General features: G+C 45.1%; 1 protein-coding gene across 2 annotated transcripts in view; it reads left to right on the top strand.

Moving 5' to 3' along the window:
- The window catches only part of LOC137434383 (uncharacterized), a 175,722-nt gene that overhangs the window by 144,683 nt on the left and 7,634 nt on the right, over nt 1-23,405 (top strand). For both annotated transcript variants that reach the window (XM_068127326.2, XM_068127325.2), the window contains exons 38-40: nt 1,807-1,848; nt 2,172-2,432; nt 17,306-17,503. In XM_068127326.2, the coding sequence (XP_067983427.2) occupies nt 1,807-1,848; nt 2,172-2,432; nt 17,306-17,503 (501 nt within the window). The remainder of the gene's footprint in view (nt 1-1,806; nt 1,849-2,171; nt 2,433-17,305; nt 17,504-23,405) is intronic.

Here is a 23,405-nt window from a genome sequence, read left to right as displayed (position 1 = left end):
AATGGTACACTCTATCCATACACCACATCCTCCCTTCCGTGGATGTTCCACGGGTTTCAGCTAGTCTATATAATAATAGCGTAAGGACTCGACTTTGTTATCCCTTTTACGCCGCACCCAGTGACCCGATGCCCACGGCACTAATGGATTTACGATCTACGAACCGCGCTCTTTGTTTATCACGTACAGCCATACTCGAAAAATATGAATTAGCTGACGCTGGGGCCCAAAAGCATCCGATTAACTGCCGATACGACGCCATCTTATGACGCCATCGTATTGGCGTCTGCTGGGCGAAGGCGAAGCAAGCCGTCCGCTGATTGGACAGGCGAAGGCGAAAGCAAGCCGTCCACTGAGTGGACAATCCAGAGCATGCATTTGTGCCGGTGTCGGCGATCGTTGTTCATATACGCACTCTTCATTCTCATCTTTCTTCCTAACTCTTACTCGGACAAGCAAATCCCCTATGCCATCCATAATAGTACACTCTATCCATACACCACAGCCTCCCTTTCGTGGATGTTCCACGGGTTTCGGCTAGTCGAAAATTAATATTTGAGATGCAGCAAGACATTAATTCTTGTCTAGCAGCTGAATAAGCAGGCCTCTAATGGGAAGTGATTTGGATTCCAGTAGTGAAGAAGAAGTCATTGTTGAATAACCTGCACTGATCGTAGCTGGAAGCGATTACTGCCAGAGCATCGCCCATTGTTTCGAAACTGTGGTTGGAATAATTACTTAAAATTGGGGGACAACTGAGGGTGGTTAGGAAGATACCATAGTGGTTTGGAGGAGTCTCTCTCTTCTTGTCATTGTTGATGAAAGACATTCCGCATGGGTTTTTGAAGATTTCGATTGGAGAAGCCCAGACCAACTGGGGCGCTGCACTGCAGAGCGTGCTGGGTTGGGCCATCAGCGCAGGAGACTGCAGTTAAACATGTTTGAATGTGAGACCTCCACAAGTCATGAATCTAATAGATTGTATAAATAGGATGTTGATGTAGTCTAGGCCCAATGGGAAAATTAGTCTCCTCCTGTGTTAAAATTCCATGTGTCCATCTGTTATGTATTCTGTGGCTGTTTCCATGGTAAACGTTTATGCTTATGTAAAGTAGATTTTCGGTCGCCATTTCAAGGCATAATCACTTGGCAATCCTTGTGATTCCTTGTCAGATCATCGGAAACGTGGCATATGACGATGCCTTCAAGATAGTCCCTGCTCTCGTGAAAGCAAAGAGACAATTCAGTTGTGGGGGTTTCACATTCAACGTAATGACTGTTCTTCTTCTTCGTTCATATGCAGCACAAGGTTGTGGGGTAGCATCATTGACTGAGGGCGCAGCTGTACCGCTGATGCAACATCCTCTGCTGGTCCGAGGGACGGCACACACATTGATGAATCACCCTGCCTGTGAAACACCAGATGACAGTCTTTAGCTGGGTCGGGATTCAAACCTAGGCTAGACAGCTAAAAGCCGAGTGTGCATTCCTCTAGGGCCTAGGCCATCCTATCCGCCCTCGTAATGGCTGATGGAGGTTGTCCATGTTTTTCTCCACATGTAACCCGGATTTTCACAACATAAAGGCAATCTGCATTGGCTGGAATCCCAGAAGGCTAAGTTCATGAAACTCCCTCCTCATTTTAGGGCAGCTACTCTGAGCATGACTTCAACATGGACCGTGACATCCTACGACGAAGTTAGAGGTGTTGTTTGTGCAGGAGAATATTTGTCTTCCACAAGCACAACAGAGAGTGTAACATCCAGATCCAGTAAATGGTATAAAATTGTTTCTCTACTTTTACAGCTCGGGCAACTCGTGTCGGTGAACAAGGAGCAGAGCAATACGGTGAGTGTGCTGCGGAACGTAGTGGTGCTCCAGTAGAATGAGACATTTTGAGAGCGGCAAAGACAGCAAGATTGATTTTTAACCCTGGGCCAATGATTGAGCAATCAATGATCGGAAGCCACAGTTTTCTTTGCTAATGATGCGTGCTAGTTCAGGAGAAAAGAAATGCTAAGGGGTTGATTATTTAGTGCAAAATCTATTTTGTTTTCACGTGCAAGTCTTAATCATTTCTTGCTGTTGTCAGTTGGTAAATCATGAGTCAGTTCTAAAGACGGGCGCACCGTACTTGTGCGCGTGCTTACATTCATCTGCACCTTTCACAGCATTCGAGCGGCACGGTCAACGTAATCAGCTGGCCAGAGGAAGACCACCAAAAGTACCCGCACCATGAGAGGCCGTCCTCCAGCAGGGGCGATCCAGAAAATCGTGTTCCCTCCAGTACCATCACCGAACCTTCACACAGCGTTCTCAGCTGGTCTGCAGGCCCGAGAGATACACGACCCCACCAGCCCAGTGGTGACCATCGAGACGAGCTTCCTTTTGTGCCTGGCCACAGCGTTCGGGCTAACAATGGCAGGCTTGGGGTGAGGCTGGCCATGTAAATGTTTGTGTAATTATGATTTGTTCCTTTTCCATGATGGAAGTGGGATGAAGGAAGCACAATATTGGAGCCGTACTCAGGCTATCCTCTTTCTATGCCCATCAGCAAAGTCATTGATGCCACCGACATACAAATACATACAATCGTGGCCAAAAATATTGGCATCCTTGCATTTTTTCCAAATAATGCAACATTTCTTCCAGAAAATTGTTGAAATTATAAATCTTTTGGTATCCACAAATATTTTTCTTTGGTTTGCAGTGGAACAAAACAAAAAAAGCTGAAACAATTACTAAATCTTAGCCTATTCCACACAGAAATCCTAAAATGGCCCGGACTATATTATTGGCATCTTTTAGAAGTTGTTAGAAATAATTAGATTTCAAGCAGGTGATTCTCCTCCACTTTGGAATTGAACTCACCTGTGGTGAGTTGCAGGTGCCTGCAATATAAAAATCACTCATTCAACCAGTTTGAATAGAGAAAAGGAGTCATTCTGCTGTTTTGTGTCACTTTGTGCACTGCAATGAGCATGGAGAAAAGAAAGAAAACCAGAGATTTGTCTGAGGAAGTCAGACACAAGATTGTACCCAAGAATGGACAATCTCAAGGCTACAAGTCCATCGCTAGAGACCTTGATGTTCCTGTGTCCACCGTACGCAATGTTTTCAGGAAGTTTCAGGCCTACGGCACTAGAGCCAACCTCCCTGGACGTGGCCGCAAGAGAAAACTTGATCAAAGATTGCAGCGAAGGATTGTTCGAAAGGTGGAGAAAGCACCTCGATCAACTGTCAAAGAGATTAAAGCTGACCTCCAGACACAAGCTATGACAGTTTCAACTCACCATCTGTCGCCAACTCAATGAAAGGGGGTTCTATGGTCGGAGACCCAGGAGGACCCCACTGCTGAGAGAGAGACATAAGAAAGCCTGCCTGGACTTTGCCAAAACACACCTGAACAAGTCAAAATCCTTCTGGGAGAATGTCCTGTGGACATATGAGACCAAATTAGAGCTTTAGGTAAAGCACATCATCTCTATGTTTGCAGAAAACAAATGAAGCCTTCAAAGAAAAGAACACATTTCCTACAGTCAAAGATGGAGGAGGTTCAGTGATGTTTGGGGGTTGCTGTGCTGCCTCTGGCACTGGGTGGCCTTGAATGTGTGCATGGCATCATGAAATCAGAAAATAAAAAGAAATGGCATTGACAAATTTGTTCACACCCTCGACTTAATATTTGGTAGCACAGACTTTGGACAAAATAACAGCAGTCAAGCGCTTCCTAAAGCCATGAATGAGCTTCCTACGCATCTCTACTTGCAGTTTGGCCCACTCTTCTTGTGCAAACTGCTCCAGTTCTCCAAGATTTGAAGAGTGCCTCCCCCAGGTGCTGTTTTCAGATCACCCCACATGTGTTCAACAGGATTTACATCTGGACCCATTGCTGGCCAATTCAGAACAGTCCAGCATTTTGTCTTGAACCTTCCTGGTGCTTTTTAAAATGTGTTTGGGGTCATTGTCCTGCTGCAAGACCCATGACCTTCGACTGAGACCCAGCTTTCTAACACTGGGTTGAACATTGCGCTCCAAAATGCCGTGGTAATCTCCTAATTTCATGATGCCAAGCACACATTCAAGGCACCCAGTGCCAGAGGCAGCACAGCAACCCAAAAACGTCACTGAACCTCCTCCATGTTTGACTGTTCGGGAAGGTGTTCTTTTCTTTGAAGGCTTCATTTTGTTTTCTGTAAACATAGAGATGATGTGCTTCACCAAAAAGCTCTAATTTGGTCTCATCTGTCCACAGGACATTCTCCAAGAAGGATTTTGGCTTGTTCAGGTGTGTTTTGGCAAAGTCCAGTCAGGCTTTCTTATGTCTCTTTCAGCAGTGGGGTCCTACCATAGAACCCCCTTTCATTGAGTTGGTGACGGATGGTGCAAGTTGAAACTGTCGTACCTTGTGTCTGAAGGTCAACTTTAATCTCTTTGACAGTTGATTGAGGCGTTTTCTCCACCATTCGAACAATCATTCACTGCAATCTTTGATCAAGTTTTCTCTTGCAGCCACATCCAGGGAGGTTGGCTACAGTGCCATGGGTCTTAAACTTTCTGATAACATTGCGTACGGTGGACACAGAAATATCAAGGTCTCTGGAGATGGACTTGTAGCCTTGAGATTGTCCATGCTTGGCTACAATCTTGTATCTCACTTCCTCAGACAATTGTCTGGTTTTCTTTATTTTCTCCATGCTCATTGCGGTACACACACTGACACAAAACAGCAGAATGACTCATTTTCTCTTTTCAAATTGGTAAAATTGAGGGATTTTTATGTTGCAGGCACCTGCAACTCACCACAGGTGAGTGAAATTCCAAAGTAAAGGAGAATCACCTGCTTGAAATCTAATTATTTCTAACAACTTCTAAAAGGTGCCAATAGTATTGTCTGAGTCATTTTAGGATTTCTGTGTGGAATAAGCTAAGACTTCGTAATTTTTTCTGCTTTTTTTGTTTTGTTCTACTGCAAACCAAAGAAATACATATGTGGATACCAAAATATATTTAAATTTCAACAATTTTCTGGAAGAAATGGTGCATTATTTGGAAAAAGTGCAAGGGTGCCAATATTTTTCGCCACGACTGTATATATATATATATAAACATATATATATATATATATATATAACATATATATATATATATATATACATATATATATATATATATATATATATATATATATATATATATATATATATATATATATATATACACAAAGAATTAAGTTAAGCACCCCCCCCCCGTTTTTTTACAACCTCGCACATTACAAGTTTGTTGTCGTCAAAACAGTGTAATATACCCATGTTATTGCTATATTTTCTGGAGAAGTGATATTATGGTCACATAAAAACATAACAATCATGCCGTTTTCAATATTTTATTCTGAATAATTTAAGGTGAAATTTTTTGGGAATTTTAGGCATATTTTCACCTCAATTTAAGTATGGAGCTATAGGTCCATCACGGACAGTGTGGATGACGTTTATGTTTTCTAACGTACAGTCATTGTTCTGAGAAGACCTCTAGCGATCTTTGCGTCAATAACGTGTGTAGGACCCACGTGATCGGATCACTGACTCAACCCTACGTCTCATAGACCCTGTAAGCCGTCGTATGCGTTGCTGTGGCAGGTTGTTCCATTCCCGATGTAATGCACGTTCCAATTCATCCAGATTGGCTATTGGAGGGACCATCTTCGCAATTTGTCGTCCCAACATGTCCCGAACGTGCATTACATCGGGAATGGAACAACCTGCCACAGCAACGCATACGACGGCTTACAGGGTCTATGAGACGTAGGGTTGAGTCAGTGATCCGATCACGTGGGTCCTACACACGTTATTGACGCAAAGATCGCTAGAGGTCTTCTCAGAACAATGACTGTACGTTAGAAAACATAAACGTCATCCACACTGTCCGTGATGGACCTATAGCTCCATACTTAAATTGAGGTGAAAATATGCCTAAAATTCCCAAACAATTTCACCTTAAATTATTCAGAATAAAATATTGAAAACGGCATGATTGTTATGTTTTTATGTGACCATAATATCACTTCTCCAGAAAATATAGCAATAACATGGGTATATTACACTGTTTTGACGACAACAAACTTGTAATGTGCGAGGTTGTAAAAAAACGGGGGGGGGTGCTTAACTTAATTCTTTGTGTATATATATATACAGTATATATATACAGTGGAACCTTGACTTACGAGTGCCCCAACTTACGAGTTTTTCGAGATACGAGCCGTCGCTCGGGCGGTTTATTGCTTTGAGATGTGAGCCGAGATCCGAGTTACGAGCTTTTGCCACCCGGTCACGTGGTTATCTTGCCGTGCAAGTACAGTATCTCTGTCGTATAGCGCTGCATTTTTGTTTTCGCATGTTGGTTATTTTGAGTTTACGCCGCCAGGTGGGTTCTGGTCACGTGGTTATCTTGCCGTGCAAGTACAGTATCTCTGTCGTATAGCGCTGCATTTTTGTTTTCGCATGTTGGTTATTTTGAGTTTACGCCACCAGGTGGGTTCTGGTCACGTGGTTATCTTGCCGTGCAAGTACAGTATCTCTGCCGTCAACTTGTTCAGAGTGCCGGCGATAGCTCGCCTTCTCTTTGTGGAAAACACGGTACTGAGAAGAAGAAGAGGATGATGTGCTTGGATATAAAACACGCAATCATCGAAAAACATGAGCGAGGTGTCGAGGAGGACGTATATAACGGCAGAGGAGAAGAGCATGCCAGGCCACAACTTGTGGATATAAAACACGCAATCGTCGTGTTTTATATAATACTTGTGCTTGGATATAAAACACGCAATCGTCGAAAAACATGAGCGAGGTGCCGAGGAGGACGTATATAACGGCAGAGGAGAAGAGCATGCCAGGCCACAACTTGTTCAGAGTGCCGGCGATAGCTCGCCTTCTCTTTGTGGAAAACACGGTGAGATCCTTAACATCCAACAACTAATGGGACGCAAACGGGGCGCCCAGTTTAGCGGTACACACATTGATGAATCACCCTGCCTGTGATTCACCCATGACAGGTTATAGCTGGGTCGGGATTCAAACCCAGGCTGGACAGTTTAGACTTTAGAGTCAAGTGTGCGTACCTCCAGTCCAGGCCATCCTGCCAACTTGTATGCTGCATACAGGTGAAATATAAAGCGCGAGATATTTTTATATATACTGTATATTTTAAAAAAAATTGGTGTGGTTTTTGGCGGGCTGGAACGGATTAATAGCATTTCAATGCATTTCAATGGGGAAATTTGATTTGAGATACGAGCAATTTGAGTTACGAGCTCGGTCACAGAACGAATTAAACTCGTAAGTCAAGGTTCCACTGTATATATATATATATATATATATATATATATATATATATATATATATATATATATATATATATATATATATATATATAGCAAAGATTTGCGGTTGGGAGTATATCAAAATGACTCCATGGTAAGATCTCCAACCTTTAATTGAACAAACAATGACTCAACGTTTCGATTAACAACATGTGAAGCCACACGCCTCTGTTAATCTTCCTCAAGAGTGATAAAATCATCTCAACATCCCCTTACATGCACAGTGGGCGGGGTATATGCAAAGTGGGGTGGGCAATGCTGGACAGCCAATGAAACCGTATCACACCGCTCTCGTGAACGGAGACGTTACCGACCAAATTCAAAAATCAACCGCATATTAACAGATCAAAATAATCCTGTAAGCAATGCTGGATTATAACGCAAGTGTTGAGAAAATCCGGAACAATCATTACATTTAATCAAAAGTTAAACTTGGAAACAATTAAATTGTAAATTAAATTAAAACTGTAAATATATTAAAGCCAAAAATTTTTAAGACAAAATAAAATTGTCACATTATCAAGATCATCACATGTGGCCCTATGCGGTAAAGGTGAATGCGGGAAGGAGGTTGGTTTTAGGGGGGATAAAATGGGGGGGGGGGGGAACCAGAGGGGGTTGGAAGTGGAGGGGGGGGGGTGTGGGTTTGTTTGTGGTGATCTGTGTGGTTTTGTGGTGATTTGTGGTGGTGATCCACATATGTATCTCCACTACAAGGCTACATTCCCCCCCCCCCCCCATTTTATCCCCCCTAAAACCAACCTCCTTCCCGCATTCACCTTTACCGCATAGGGCCACATGTGATGATCTTGATAATGTGACAATTTTATTTTGTCTTAAAAATTTTTGGCTTTAATATATTTACAGTTTTAATTTAATTTACAATTTAATTGTTTCCAAGTTTAACTTTTGATTAAATGTAATGATTGTTCCGGATTTTCTCAACACTTGCGTTATAATCCAGCATTGCTTACAGGATTATTTTGATCTGTTAATATGCGGTTGATTTTTGAATTTGGTCGGTAACGTCTCCGTTCACGAGAGCGGTGTGATACGGTTTCATTGGCTGTCCAGCATTGCCCACCCCACTTTGCATATACCCCGCCCACTGTGCATGTAAGGGGATGTTGAGATGATTTTATCACTCTTGAGGAAGATTAACGGAGGCGTGTGGCTTCACATGTTGTTAATCGAAACGTTGAGTCATTGTTTGTTCAATTAAAGGTTGGAGATCTTCCCATGGAGTCATATATATATATATATATATATATATACATATACATATATAATATATATACATATACATTTATGCACTACATGACCAAAAGTATGTGGACACCCAAACATAGAACATCTCATTCCAAAATCATGCACATTAATATGGAGTTGGTCCACCCTTTGCTGCTATAACAACTCTTCTGGGAAGGCTTTCCACTAGATGTTGGAACATTGCTGTGGTTATTTGCTTCCATCCAGCCACAAGAGCATTCGTGAGGTCCGCAATGTCCGTCTCCACAGCAATGTTCCAACATCTAGCACTGATTTTGGGTGATTAGGCCTGGCTCGCAGTCGGCGTTCCAATTTATCCCAAAGGTGTTCAATGGGGTTGAGGTCAGGGCTCTGTGCAGGCCAGTCAAGTTCATCCACATCAATCTCAACAAACCATTTCTGAATGGACCTCACTTTGTGCATGGGGGCATTGTCATGCTGAAACAGGAAAGGGCCTTCCCCAAACTGTTGCCACAAAGTTGGAAGCACACAATCATCTAGAATGTCATTGTATGCTGTACCGTTAAGATTTCCCTTCATTGGAACTAAGCGGCCTAGCCCGAACCATGAAAAACGGCCCCAGACCATTATTCCTCCTCCACCAAACTTGACAGTTGGCACTATGCATTTGGGCAGGTAGCGTCCTGGCATCCGCCAAACCTAGATTCATCCGTCGGACTGCCAGATGGTGAAGCGTGATTCATCACTCCAGAGAACGCGTTTCCACTGCTCCAGAGTCCAATGGCGGCAAGCTTTACACCACTCCAGCCGACGCTTGGCATTGCGCATGGTGATCTTCGGCTTGTGTGCGGCTGCTCGGCCACGGAAACCCATTTAATGAAGCTCCCGACGAACAGTTATTGTACTGACGTTGTTTCCAGAGGCAGTTTGGAACTCAGTAGTGAGTGTTGCAACCGAGCACAGACGATTTTTACATGCTATGTGCTTCAGCACTCGGCGGTCCCGTTCTGTGAGCTTGTGTGGCCTACCACTTCGCGGCTGAGCTGTTGTTGCTTCTAAACATTTCCACTTCACAATAATAGCACTTACAGTTGGCCGGGGCAGCTTTAGCAGGGCAGAAATTTGACGAACTGATTTGTTGGAAAGGTGGGATCCTATGACGGTGCCACGTAGAAAGTCATTGAGCTCTTCAGTACGGCCCATTCTACTGCCAATGTTTGTCTACAGAGATTGCATGGCTGTGTGCTTGATTATATTTACCTGTCAACAATGGGTGTGGCTGAAACAGTAGAAGCCACTAATTAGAAGGGGTGTCCGCATACTTTTGATCATGTAGTGTATGTCTATATATGTATATGTATATATTTGTTTTTGTTTTTTTCTTCATGCATTTACGGTTTTTTTAACGTAAATTTTTATTCACGGATGCTGTCTGATGGTTCTGTGATTTACCCGGTGTACCGGCTTCGATGTCCGTCGGCATGCCAAATTTCAGCTTTCTATGACACCCATGAGGTACCAAACGTCAAATCAGTCAGGCAGTCAATCGGTCAGTGGTTAGAAAGAGATTTATATATTAGATACCCACAGTATACCGTATATACATATTTAAGGGCTTTATCAATTTATATTTCCTGTGATCTTGCAAAATCCTCCAAAATGTGATCTTTCAGAATCGTCTGCCTCCTCTCTTCATTTGTCCCTCTATTTCCTCTTCTCTGAAACTGATTCCATACTTGTGTTATCTCATGCCACTGCCTCCAGGATTTTAAGAGCAGTTCCAATCATCACTTAATCCTAATTCTCCGATACTCACCTCTGCTCTCTCGTCTCACTGACCTCCTCTCTTCCCTATCCTTTCTGTCATTCGTTCATTCCTGTCCAATGTCTGCGTCTCCCTGGTTCTCCTTTGATCCTTCGTCAATCTGTGAACCTGCTACCTTATATTGTTTAGTTCCTCCATGAGCCTAGACTTCTGTAAAGAATAAATACCAACGTCTCTTTGAGTTCATCATCTAACTATATTATATGTTCTATAAAAGCTTTCATTTTTAATGATTGGCCAAGCTTATCAATGATTAGCTCATCATAGATATCAACAGGAAACACAGCTTCATCCTTAATAGTCCTTGAGCCAGACCAAAAGTAATGCTCCGGCGGGGGGAGTAATTCTCATTATGATTTTCCATTAGACCAATGTCTCAAGTGTCAGAAAAGGTGTGATGGACATCTGAGAACGGTAGCTTAGTGCCCGGATGGACGCCATCTTTGAAACCACCCAGCTCGAAAATGCCCATTTGGTGGGGTACATTGTTGCACGTGTATCTGGACTTCTATACTAGCTATCGATGTGCGGTTGACGACTAAATATACGTCCGATGTGTACCGTCTAAATAAAAAATAATATGAAGCATTTTGTTTTAGATTAATTATTATAAAAATCAATTATCGAAAAAAAATCATATATTTTTCAATATTTTATTATTAGACTTGTACTTTTTTTAGTGAAACAACACTGGTATGATTTTCCAAATTATGCATTGTGCTACACCGTTTATCTGTCTATAAAAATAACTCAAAAACTAAAACATATCATCCACCACGAGTTTACAACAAATAAATGTAAAGAGGCATAAAATGACTTAGGCCGCCGCTGGCATTATCTATTCTGACGATAACGCAAGTTAGGAATGTCGTACGGAGAGGATTTTAACACCATACGATATCTAATAAGCAGGCGGAAATTGTTACATAGGAAATCTGCACTTTGGTGGCCATCTTGGATTTCAAAATGGCCGCCAATTATATTAATTATTCATTACTAGAGTTTGGAAAGACGTATGGAGCTGATTTTAACACCATACGATGTATATTCCTAATAAGCAAGCGGAGGTATCATTGAACATGTCATGTTTTAGTCAAATAACACCGGTATGATCTTCCAAATTATACATTTTGCTAAACCGTTTATCTGTCTATAAAGATTTTCAGGCAATTTGGCCTGCATTATAATAGAGAACAACATATGCTATACAATATACAGTGCACACAAAGTTAATCATCAGAGTCGCCATCAGAGTCATTGGCATCCTGAGCCACGATAGCATCATCCTGCACCATGTTGGAGCATCCCTGCAGCTTACACACAACAGTGCACTTCAACCCATTCAGTATGCAGGAGCAATCTGACGGTCGACACGTCCTTCTGCATGTGCATGAGATGAGATTCAAGACGACATCTGGAGCTGGTAGACCCGCCATCCATCGGATTGTGAGCGAACCGCCATCATCGAGTTCCCAACCATGTCCTGCTGATGGTGTTGGGACGTCTGGTAGGTTTTCAAGGCTGCGTCGCCAGATAGCCGCCTGATAGTTGGCCCTAAGCGTATGCTGCATCAAGGAGTCTTCACAAGGCGGCAATTGTCCAGATTCGATCTGGCCCTTCTTTGCACAGAACATGTGATAACGGAGCGAATTAACACCGACGATCTTCGTGTTCTTGGCATACAGCTGACACGTGAAGGCCTGAATGCTATTGAAGACGTCTGTTGGTACATTCCACGAAGATCCCAGATCTGTGAATGCTTGAAGATACAGCTCATTCGCTTGCACAAGCTTCAAAGCCTTTATCTTTCCTTGGCTAGCCAGAGCACTCACAGTGTCACACCCGCTCCATGCATGAAGCCCTGGCAATGCACTGCAAACTCCAGACCCCAATACCGCAGCCAACTTTCCAACGTCGATCATTCTGACTCGAACCTTTGTTCCTCGTCTGATGAAGAGCTGACTATCGATGGTTCTGCTGAGATGAAGACTGATGATCAGAACGTCGGTGTCATCTGCCACTAAGATGATCGTCTTGTAGTGGGTAGCGGCGTGCTTTGCGTGGAGAAACATACGCGTGTCTGCTTCCTCGTGGCTACATTCGAGTGCTTGCACCAACTTCCACCTATCGCGGGTCAGTACCAGACATTTTTCACCACAGGTGACATACAGTGTTCTGTTGCCTAGCTTTTCGCGATTTGTTTCATGTTTCCACGACTCCGCCAGAAACACAACCAGTTTCTCCTTTGTCTGGCTGCAAGCAAGGAGACGCCGCCAGTTCATGATTTTGTGTGCGGGTCTGATCTCGCTGAAACTGATGCCTTCATTTGAACCGCGGTTCACACGCTCAGCTGCTTTGATGGATTCTTCTGTGTATGTGTCAAAGACAACATCGATGCGCTCACTGCCTTGACCAGCATGAAGCGCTGCAGCAAGGATGCGGTCAGATAGTTCTTCGAACGTGTCGTTCTCGCCATGCATCTTTTGTATGAGAGCCATCGCATCAATTATTGTTGCACTTCGCTTGTCAACGTTCTCGGCTGGTTCCACAAGACCTTCCATGTGTTTCGCAAGTGCAGCTTTGTTCGTTTTTTTCATTGACCCATCAACGTTTGCCAAAGACCATGGTAACGGCCCTAGTGGGTGACAAAGGACAAGTTGCATGTCGAGGTTCCTTGTCTTGGCGATGAGTATCATGGTGGCAAACAGTTGTCTGTCAGCTCTCAGGACGATCTCCTTGTTTGTGCCCTTCACAACTTTCTGCTTGATCTTACCAAAGGTCTTCAAGTTTAGCTTGTTCAATGTGTCATGAAAGCCTGTTCCCTCTTCAAGACGTTTCTGGAAGCTTTGATACGCCGCTTCCCCCTTTTGCAGGGTGTTGAGTAGGTCATTAGAAACGTCCTCCCTCGCAGCCGCTCCGGTAGATATACTGAGAAGACATGACGGATCATCGGCGAATGGATTGGTCCAGTCATTTTCCAGTAGATCACAGATAGCTGTGACGCCAGACTCATCACGTTTGATGCGAGAAGTAGACAAGTCAGGGTGCTTGGCGTGAGATGTGTCGCTGCCATTCACAAGGATAGTTTCTCGTAGTTGCCTCAGTGCAGTAGCCCGATTTTCTGCAGTTAGATAGTATCGTGACACAGCCCCTTGTCGAAGACTAAAACCTCGTGTTCCTCCAGCTGTTTGCGTATCTTTGTTTACTGTTTCTTCTGTTGTCTGATCAACAGCGATTCTGGCAAATGGATTCCCTGGTCTAAGCTGTACGGAGAAGTAGCCTTGATTGAAATGCCTGTACAACTCGGGGCATGTTTCGTGGAGTTGCGTCATCTGTGCATAGTACACTGGTAGATATCTAGCATAGTTCACCTTGTTCATTGCGAAACACCAAGGGATCACTCTTCTGACACAAGCCAAGTGAAGCATCCAGTCGCCTTCTCTATCCGCACGAATCAACCCCAGCAGGGTCTCTACCATATCAATATACATCATCCAGAAGCGAGCCAGGTCTCCATGTTTGGTTCGCAGAAAATGTAGGTATTTCGCGAACATGTCAAAGCTCTGTACACATGAATCATCATCGAGAGCAGCAGCGAGAGTCTCGTGGCAAACATCCTCCTTGATGCTGCGAATTTTGAGGTCAGTGCTTCGAATCTGGGGTTCCTTGTCAGGATGATTGCTTTCTATCCACACCTGGAAGCCCTTCCAAATGATGCGCATTAGTGCCTCGTACATCAACTTGTGGAGTCGCACAGCACGGTTGTATTGCTTGCCTTCCAGAACCCTGTTGATGGAACCTTCAGCGATTACTCCTGACTCAACAGCTACATCCCGAAGGCCTGCATCTCCAAACATTTTCCCAATGCTCGACATGAAGTTACAGATGGTATGGAAGTTCCCCATCATGAGCACGATTCTTCCATATCGATCGACATCTTTCCATGCTATTTCGGTCGCCTTAGCAAATAGTGCCTGGTCTAGCACCACCGGTATACGCTCAAGCTGAAGTGATGACATGATGTTCAGAGCTTCTCTGAGGATTTCTTGCACTGTTGCCATATCTGTGGCAGGCGCGTTTATAGTCGGCAGGTAGCCAACTACATCTTCCGTCACCTGAACACGATCTCTAGTCATGATGTTGAAACCAGTCCACGAACTGATTGTCTGGTCGCATGGTTCCAGCATGCGAGTCATAATCCATACGTGATTTCGGCGCTGCGCAAGGGATGTTGCGCCTGCAAGAGTGTCAGAAAGATCTGCAGGCTTGATTGCAGGTGGGCCCTCTCGTTTCCCACCGCTGTATATTGGAACTAAATCGCTGGATGACGGGTTAGATCGCTTCTTATCTGCTTTGGATACTGCCGATGGAGGTTGGGGCGGCAAACACGACTGCGACTTCGGTTGGACGATGATACCGTTGACGCGATGCGATGTTCCGCCACCACTCAGCGATTCCTCTAGCCTGTCGATGTTATCGAATGCTAATACAGTCGGGACCGAAGGGTGCACATGTGACGGAAGTGGTACTGTATCTTTCTCCACACTTGCTAATTTGTCTATGCATAGCGCTGTCTCGATTTCTTCCAGAACTGTGTACGAACATCCGTGCCCGAGTCGATTCAATATTCTGATGACCTCTGTATTACCGGTGAGCGTTTTCATGACCCACGGAAGTAGGACATGCTTCGATGTTCTGATGGTACCCCGGTGTACAGCATTGATGATATCTTGAGCCATCGACCATACCAGTGTGTCGGCACGCGCAGAGCTACCCCCACTCCCGCAAATCAAAGTATGCAGAAATACACGAAGAGAATCTGGTATCTTCACGTAATCTGAAGTGAGTTCTGCTGGCTGAGGCGGCCAACGTTCATTGTAATGAGCATCTTTGATCTGGTGTCGCAGTGAAGTAGCTGCACGCACAATGTTACTTTCACCGTCCGTTCGTTCAAATGCTTTCACTTCTGCTTTCAGGTTTACGCACTCTGCAGCAATCTCTCGCTTTGTCAGATTATCGGGCATCAAGTATACACGGTGTTTCACATTGAAGAAGATGAGCGATTCTCCAAACTCTCTTTGTAATGTGCGCTGCAGATTCTTCTTGATGGAGTCACGAACATCAACTGAAAATGTATCTGAAGACAGGATATCTGTTGCAACATCAACTATTGGAACAATCCTCGGGTTCAAGAACAAGTCAGTGCGAATGAAATTGAATATACATCGTATCATTTCTTTTTTCTCGATATTATCTTCAATGTCAGTTTCTACTTGAGGTTTTTGGGGCCGTGTGTAGTTTCTATAGCAGGAGAAGTGGTAGTGAGCCTCAGCTGCAACCATATCTCGTGTAGTCAATGCCAAAACTCTCTCATCATTGCGAGCTGTCGCAGCATCTCTTATTGTCTTATCTGCTCGAAGTTCAACAGCCAAGACAACTGTTTCACGGGTACGACTGCCTTTTATGAATTTTGAAGCACGCTGGCAAAAAATGCATTTATCATCGTAGACCATTGAAGTTGATCCTGTCTCTTCCCGTGATGATCGCCGTCGCACCGCATCGCCAGTATCAACTGAAGAACTTCTAGCTGCATTGGTCAAAGTAGCTAGGTGGTTTTTGTGAGTGAAGTCTGATCTACAAGCCCTATGGTATAATATTGGAATATTAGGAAGTTCAACTGCGCCTTCTTGGACTAGCTTTAGAATTGGATAAAAGTTTCTAACTGCGGCTGCGTCACACAATGTCTTCCAAGAACTGTTGCCCGCTGCCTTGCTTAGTTCAGAGAGTGGCGACTTCTTGCTGCACAGGATGCACGTTCCGGACTCAGGTTCAATCTTCGCCCGTTTCGCCTCGACACCGGCCATCTCAGCTGAAAGAACAAAAAGACTGACGTTAGATTACTCCGATATCCGAAAAGCTCGCCAGCTTACATAGACATACTCATCCAAGTCAGTGAACATGTTAGATGGCGCCACAATACAACTCTATAATAGAGTTGTATGTGGCGCCATCTAACATGTTCACTTTTAGTTCTTAAGCCACCCACCCCCCCCCCCCCCCCCCTCAGAAATTAATCAGGTCACCGCAACAAATCTCAGACTGAGATATAGAATATAGAATATAGATATAGAATAGACTGACGTCACTTTCGGCACTGGGTTCTGTGGGTTGATTATCGGCGGGAAATTCCAACTGACATAGTTTCGGTTTGTGGAAAGTGCATGCCTTTTCATATATTTTTTGTGTACACTCGTGGTGGATGATATGTTTTAGTTTTTGAGTTATTTTTATAGACAGATAAACGGTGTAGCACAATGCATAATTTGGAAAATCATACCAGTGTTGTTTCACTAAAAAAAGTACAAGTCTAATAATAAAATATTGAAAAATATATGATTTTTTTTCGATAATTGATTTTTATAATAATTAATCTAAAACAAAATGCTTCATATTATTTTTTATTTAGACGGTACACATCGGACGTATATTTAGTCGTCAACCGCACATCGATAGCTAGTATAGAAGTCCAGATACACGTGCAACAATGTACCCCACCAAATGGGCATTTTCGAGCTGGGTGGTTTCAAAGATGGCGTCCATCCGGGCACTAAGCTACCGTTCTCAGATGTCCATCACACCTTTTCTGACACTTGAGACATTGGTCTAATGGAAAATCATAATGCGAATTACTCCCCCCCCCGGAGCATTCACTTCAAAAAATGGCCGGTTGGCTCAAGGACTATAAGGAGAGCCGATTTGATTCCCTTCCACCATTTGTAACTATACGGAAGTTTTGTGGCCGAAATATTTTCACTGTGTGAGGTAATTCCATTTGCTGCATCAAATGATGAGGTGCTTCCCTTCCTCCGCAGCTACATCTCATTGCACTAAACACCCCACAAGTTGGGAACATGAGGGGGATTCGTGGCACCGACTTCCAGTGCTTCCAGCAAGCACAAGAAGTGGGTCTCCTCGGAACCTATCGGGCCTTCCTGTCTTCAAAAGTCCAGGACCTGGCCTCTGTTGTTCGCAGAAGGGACCGGAAGTCCATACCTGTCGTCAACCTCAGGGTGAGACATTGTGTCCAGCAAGGCTTGCGCCTGTTATCTGTATACAGTTGTTAGTTTTAATCGTAATTTGAGTATTTACATCGATAAGGGGTCTTTTAACTTGAACGAGAGCATGAGAATTAGTGATTTCAAGGGCTGGCAGGATGGCCTTGAGGTATGTACAATTACCTCTGCGCTGCCAAGGCTGATCAACCTGGGCGACTCTCACTGGGAGACCGGGAGATTGACGTTAAACTGGGCGACCCTCAGATTGATATTAAACTGAGCGACCCTCAGATTGACGTTAAACTGAGCGACCCTCAGATTGACGTTAAACTGGGCGATCCTCAGATTGATATTAAACTGAGCGACCCTCATATTGACGTTCAACTGGGCGACCCTCAGATTGATATTAAACTGAGCGACCCTCAGATTGACGCCAAACTGGGCGACCCTCAGATTGATATTAAACTGAGCGACCCTCAGATTGACGCCAAACTGGGCGACCCTCAGATTGACGTTCAACTGGGCGACCCTCAGATTGATATTAAACTGAGCGACCCTCAGATTGACGCCAAACTGGGCGACCCTCAGATTGATATTAAACTGAGCGACCCTCAGATTGATATTAAACTGAGCGACCCTCAGATTGATATTAAACTGAGCGACCCTCAGATTGATATTAAACTGGGCGACCCTCAGATTGACGCCAAACTGGGCGACCCTCAGATTGATATTAAACTGAGCGACCCTCAGATTGACGCCAAACTGGGCGACCCTCAGATTGACGTTCAACTGGGCGACCCTCAGATTGATATTAAACTGAGCGACCCTCAGATTGACGCCAAACTGGGCGACCCTCAGATTGATATTAAACTGAGCGACCCTCAGATTGATATTAAACTGAGCGACCCTCAGATTGATATTAAACTGAGCGACCCTCAGATTGACGTTAAACTGGGCGACCCTCAGATTGACGCCAAATTGGGCGACCCTCAGATTGATATTAAACTGAGCGACCCTCAGATTGATATTAAACTGAGCGACCCTCAGATTGATATTAAACTGAGCGACCCTCAGATTGATATTAAACTGAGCGACCCTCAGATTGATATTAAACTGAGCGACCCTCAGATTGATATTAAACTGAGCGACCCTCAGATTGATATTAAACTGGGCGACCCTCAGATTGATATTAAACTGAGCGACCCTCAGATTGATATTAAACTGAGCGACCCTCAGATTGATATTAAACTGAGCGACCCTCAGATTGATATTAAACTGAGCGACACTCAGATTGATATTAAACTGAGCGACCCTCAGATTGATATTAAACTGAGCGACCCTCAGATTGATATTAAACTGAGCGACCCTCAGATTGATATTAAACTGAGCGACCCTCAGATTGATATTAAACTGAGCGACCCTCAGATTGACGTTAAACTGGGCGACCCTCAGATTGACGTTAAACTGAGCGACCTTCGAGATCTCGCGAGATCTTGGAGACGGCGGCAGGGATTTTCGAAGCTCCACACGGTCTCCACGTTTTTCGAAGTTAAGTCTGTTCACAATTGTATTTTGTCGAAACTGTATTTATCTTTCGGTGTGTGAAGTTATTGTGTGCAACTTTGGTTGTTTCTCGGTGTTTATCTTTCATAAATTGATCGTCTGTTTGCCGTGTCGCGAGCAAGGCCTTGTACAGTGTGCACTGTACAACCTTGAGGCTTTGTTTTTCTCTCAGTGGTCCGTCGTTTGTGATCCAATAACTTTCGTTCTCTGTATTCCCAGTCTTTTCACCCATAGCCTACTTCCTTGTGTAAATCTCAACTCAAAAAAAAAAAAAAAAAAACATTTCCTTCTCTGTTCTCATTCGTTTATTCATTCTTATTCGTTCGTTCGTTCTTCGACCACGTGTTTCTCCCCCATTTCCCCAGATAGTTTTCACTCATTAACCTTCAATGTTTACACTTTCCCCTCAAGTTATGTATTCCGTCATATTTTATAACACCTTTTTCTTCTTCTTCTTTAAAAGGCTGCTTTCGACTTGCTCACCAAATCAATTCATCCCAAAAAAAATATCCATCTCCTATAGTGCCTTTGTTCTACATTCCCTAAACTCTCCTGCACTCCATCCTCCATCCAGCGTCCTTAAACGTATTTTTAACTCGAAGGTCACAAGAAACTCATTTTGCAAAAAATGTTCGTTTCCCATAAATCGTACACTTTCAAAAATCCAATCTCACCCCTCCCCTCCAAATCTTCCCCATATCCCCTCCCCTCCAAATCTTCCCCATCACCCCTCCCCTCCAAATCTTCCCCATCACCCATCCCTTTCAAATCTCCCCCCTTGCCCCCTCCCTCCTAAACTACCCCCTCACCCCTCCCCGCCAAGACGCCCCCTCGCCCCTCCCCTCCTAGAATCCTGCCTCACCCCTCCCCTCCAAATCTCCCCCATATCCCATCCCTTTCAAATCCCTCCCCTTGTCCCTTCCCTCCCAAACTCCCCCCTCACCCCTCCCCTTCAAATCTCCCCACCCTCATTGCTTCTCAATTTCCCCCCGCTCACTCCCCCTCCTCAAAGCGTCCTCCCTGCTTCTTCCCCCTTCAAACTCTCACCTCCATCTCCCCCAACCTTCTGCCTCGCTCTTCCCCCTCCTCAAATAACACCTCATTGTGGCTCGCCCAATCACCATCAAACCTTTTGTCCGCCCCATCCTTCCCTTTCTCCGAGCTATTCTGAAATCTCTGACACACCTTCAACAGCTCTCCCTACCTCTTCCACCTCTTCCACATCTTACCCTACCCCTCCTCCCCCCTGTTCTGTATCTGATGCTCCCCCTTCCTCTTCATTAACGGTATGGACCTCAAACATCCGGGGCCTTCGTTCAAACTTAACCGATCTCTCCATACAGGTTGCTTCTGTCAAACCAGACGTGATCTGCTTAACAGAAACTTTCCTCCTTTATGATGTCTCTGATTCCATAGTATCTCTCCCGGGCTACTCCCTCCTCCGGTATGATAGACCTGAGCCTCGTCCTGGAGGCGGGGTTGCTATCTTTATCAAAAACTCTCTTCCTCACTCGCCCTGCACTGCACTCTCTCCACCTCACCCCCAGGAATACCTCTGGCTACGGCTTCCCCTTCGCTCCCACCTCTTGTTCATATGTGTGTTGTACCGTCCACCAAACAGTGATGACTCCATCTACATCTCGCTGTCTGATGATATGGACCAACTTCTATCTACTCATCCCAACTCTCTCTTCCTCATATGTGGTGATTTCAACTGTCATCATGCCAGTTGGCTGGGTGTGGGTACCTCTCTCACCAGCCATGGCTCCTCAGCAAAGGACTTCTGCGACTCACTGGGACTGACACAATCTGTCAATTTCCCGACCCGGATCTCAGTCAACGGAACATCTTCTCTTCTGGACTTGGTTATGACTAACTTCCCTGAAAATGTCTGCTGCTCTTCTTCTGCTCCGATCGGAACATCTGATCATGTCCTTGTTAAAGTGGACATCTCTCTGACCATCCTCAGGGAGCCTGCTCAGCGTCGACGAGTCTGGCATTTCACTCAGGCCAACTGGCACGGTCTTCAAGCAGCCATCAATCATCTGGACTGGTCTCCCATCTCTACCACCTCTGACATCAACTCATCCTGGGAATTCTTCCAAAGTAAATTGCTCTCTCTCATGCACAGATTTATCCCATCTCGTCTTCAGTTGTCATACCCTTCCTCCCGTCCATGGTACACGGAATCTTGTGGTGAGGCTGTTGCCCAGAAACAACTTGCCTTCGTCTCCTGGAAAGCAAATCCAACGGAAGGAAATCTCATTTCCTTTCACAAAGCCCGAAACAAGTGTGTGTCCACCCTCAGGAGAGCCAGGAAACAATATCTCTCCGTTCTCAAGACCGAACTCTCTTATCTGTCTCCCTCTTCCAAATCCTGGTGGCGTCTGGTCAAATCCGTTTCTGGTGTTTGTTCCCCCTCCATCCCCTCCCTTACCTCAAACGGCTACACAGCTGACTCCGCACGTGAAAAAGCTGAATGCCTCAACTCTGTGTTTGCCTCTAAATCTTGTGTCCCAAACCCATCCCTCTCTGTACCCACCATACCCAGTCGTACCCTGCTGCTCCTGGACTCCGTGTCCTTTCCTCCTGACAAGGTGGAAAAGTTTCTGTCAACCCTTGACTCTGATTCTGCAACTGGACCCGACGGCATCAGCCCACGGGTCCTAAAATCCTGCTCTGCTGCTCTATCTCACCCTCTCTCTGTTCTCTTCACCCTCTCTTTTGCTCAAGGTCAACTGCCATCTGCTTGGAAATCAGCCAACATCACCGCTTTGCACAAAAAAGGTGCAAAAACAGATCCTAGCAACTACAGACCAATCAGCCTTCTCCCAATTATCAGCAAAGTCATGGAATCCATCATTGCTTCTGATATGAAATCTTTCCTCTTCTCCAATGGCTTGATCTCTGATCATCAATTTGGTTTCAGACCAGGTCACTCTACTCTGGACATGCTGCTTCTGCTGTCTCAACAATGGATGGAGGTCCTCAATGCCAAACAGGAAATTAGAGCTGTCTCCCTCGACATATCACGTGCCTTCGACACGGTCTGGCACCCCGCTCTGCTCACCAAACTCTCCTCTTTTGGTATCCATGGAAATCTCCACGCATGGCTGGCGGACTTCCTCTCTAATCGTCGTCAACGTGTGGCCCTGAATGGGTTTCTCTCATCTCCTCTTCCTGTTCAGGCTGGAGTTCCCCAAGGCAGTGTTCTGGGCCCCGTGCTTTTTCTGGTCTTCATCAATGATCTCTCTGACTCTCTCGAAAATCCTCTCTATCTCTTTGCTGATGACTCCACTCTCTGCCGCTCCATTCCTCTTCCCTCAGATCGGCAGTCTGCTGCCTCCTCACTCTCTGAAGACCTGGACAAAATCACAGACTGGTCAAACAAGTGGAACATGTCTTTCAATCCTGACAAATCTCACACTCTTACTATGTCTCTCCGAAAAGATCGACTGGACAACCCTCCCATCTACTTTCTCAACAATCCTCTCCAAGAAGTTCTGTCGCTCAAGATTTTGGGTCTCACTATCTGCCATGATCTTTCTTGGGAAAACCACATTTCCAAGCTGGCCTCCAAAGCCAGTCGCCGACTGGGCATCCTCCGTCGTGCGAAGTCCTTCCTCGGCACACCTGAGCTCCTCACCACATACAAGGCTTTCATCCGCAGCTCAATGGAATACTGTTCTCCCCTATGGGCCGGTGCTCCTGCCTCACACCTAGCTCGGCTTCACGCTGTTGAAACCAAAGCTTTCAGAATTATTGGAATCTCCCGCGATGAAGCTATCTCTGAGGGCCTTTCACTCACTCACCGCAGGCAGGTAGGTGGTCTTTCTGTCTTCTACCGACTCCTCTCCGGCCTTGCACCCCCAGCTCTCTCTGTGCTCTGTCCCCCAAATATTCCTACAGGTCGCACAAGATCTGCCAGCAACCCTCTGATGGTTAAACTGCCGAAATCTCGGCTCTCCGCTCACCTTCACTCTTTCATTCCTCTTTTCTCCCGCCTCTGGAACAAACTCCCTCACTCCCTTCAATCCCACTCCTCCCTCCAGGTCTTTAAAACAGCTGTTCACCACCATCTCTTATCTTCCCCCATCCAAAACCTTGATCTTTTCTACCCCCGCTAATTCACCCCAGATCCACCTTGTTTGAAATTCCAACTTCTTTCCTGGAAGTCCTGGCAGTGTCCATATGTTTTATACCTCTCCCACTGCCCCCTTCCCACGCCCCCCCCCCCCTAAAGCCCTCGCCCTCTCTCAGATCTCTCGATGTCTCCATGTCTCTCGGTCCCTGCTCTCAAATGTTGTGTTTGTGTCCTTCCCCCTCTCTCCCCATCTTGTCTACCGCTCCCTAT

The sequence above is a fragment of the Myxine glutinosa genome, chromosome 10, assembly GCF_964187855.1.
Source record: "Myxine glutinosa chromosome 10, kmMyxGlut1.1, whole genome shotgun sequence".
In the NCBI taxonomy this organism is placed as follows: domain Eukaryota; kingdom Metazoa; phylum Chordata; class Myxini; order Myxiniformes; family Myxinidae; genus Myxine; species Myxine glutinosa.
The sequence above is the reverse complement of the archived record's forward strand: the minus strand, read 5'-3'. Positions and strand labels throughout refer to the sequence as shown.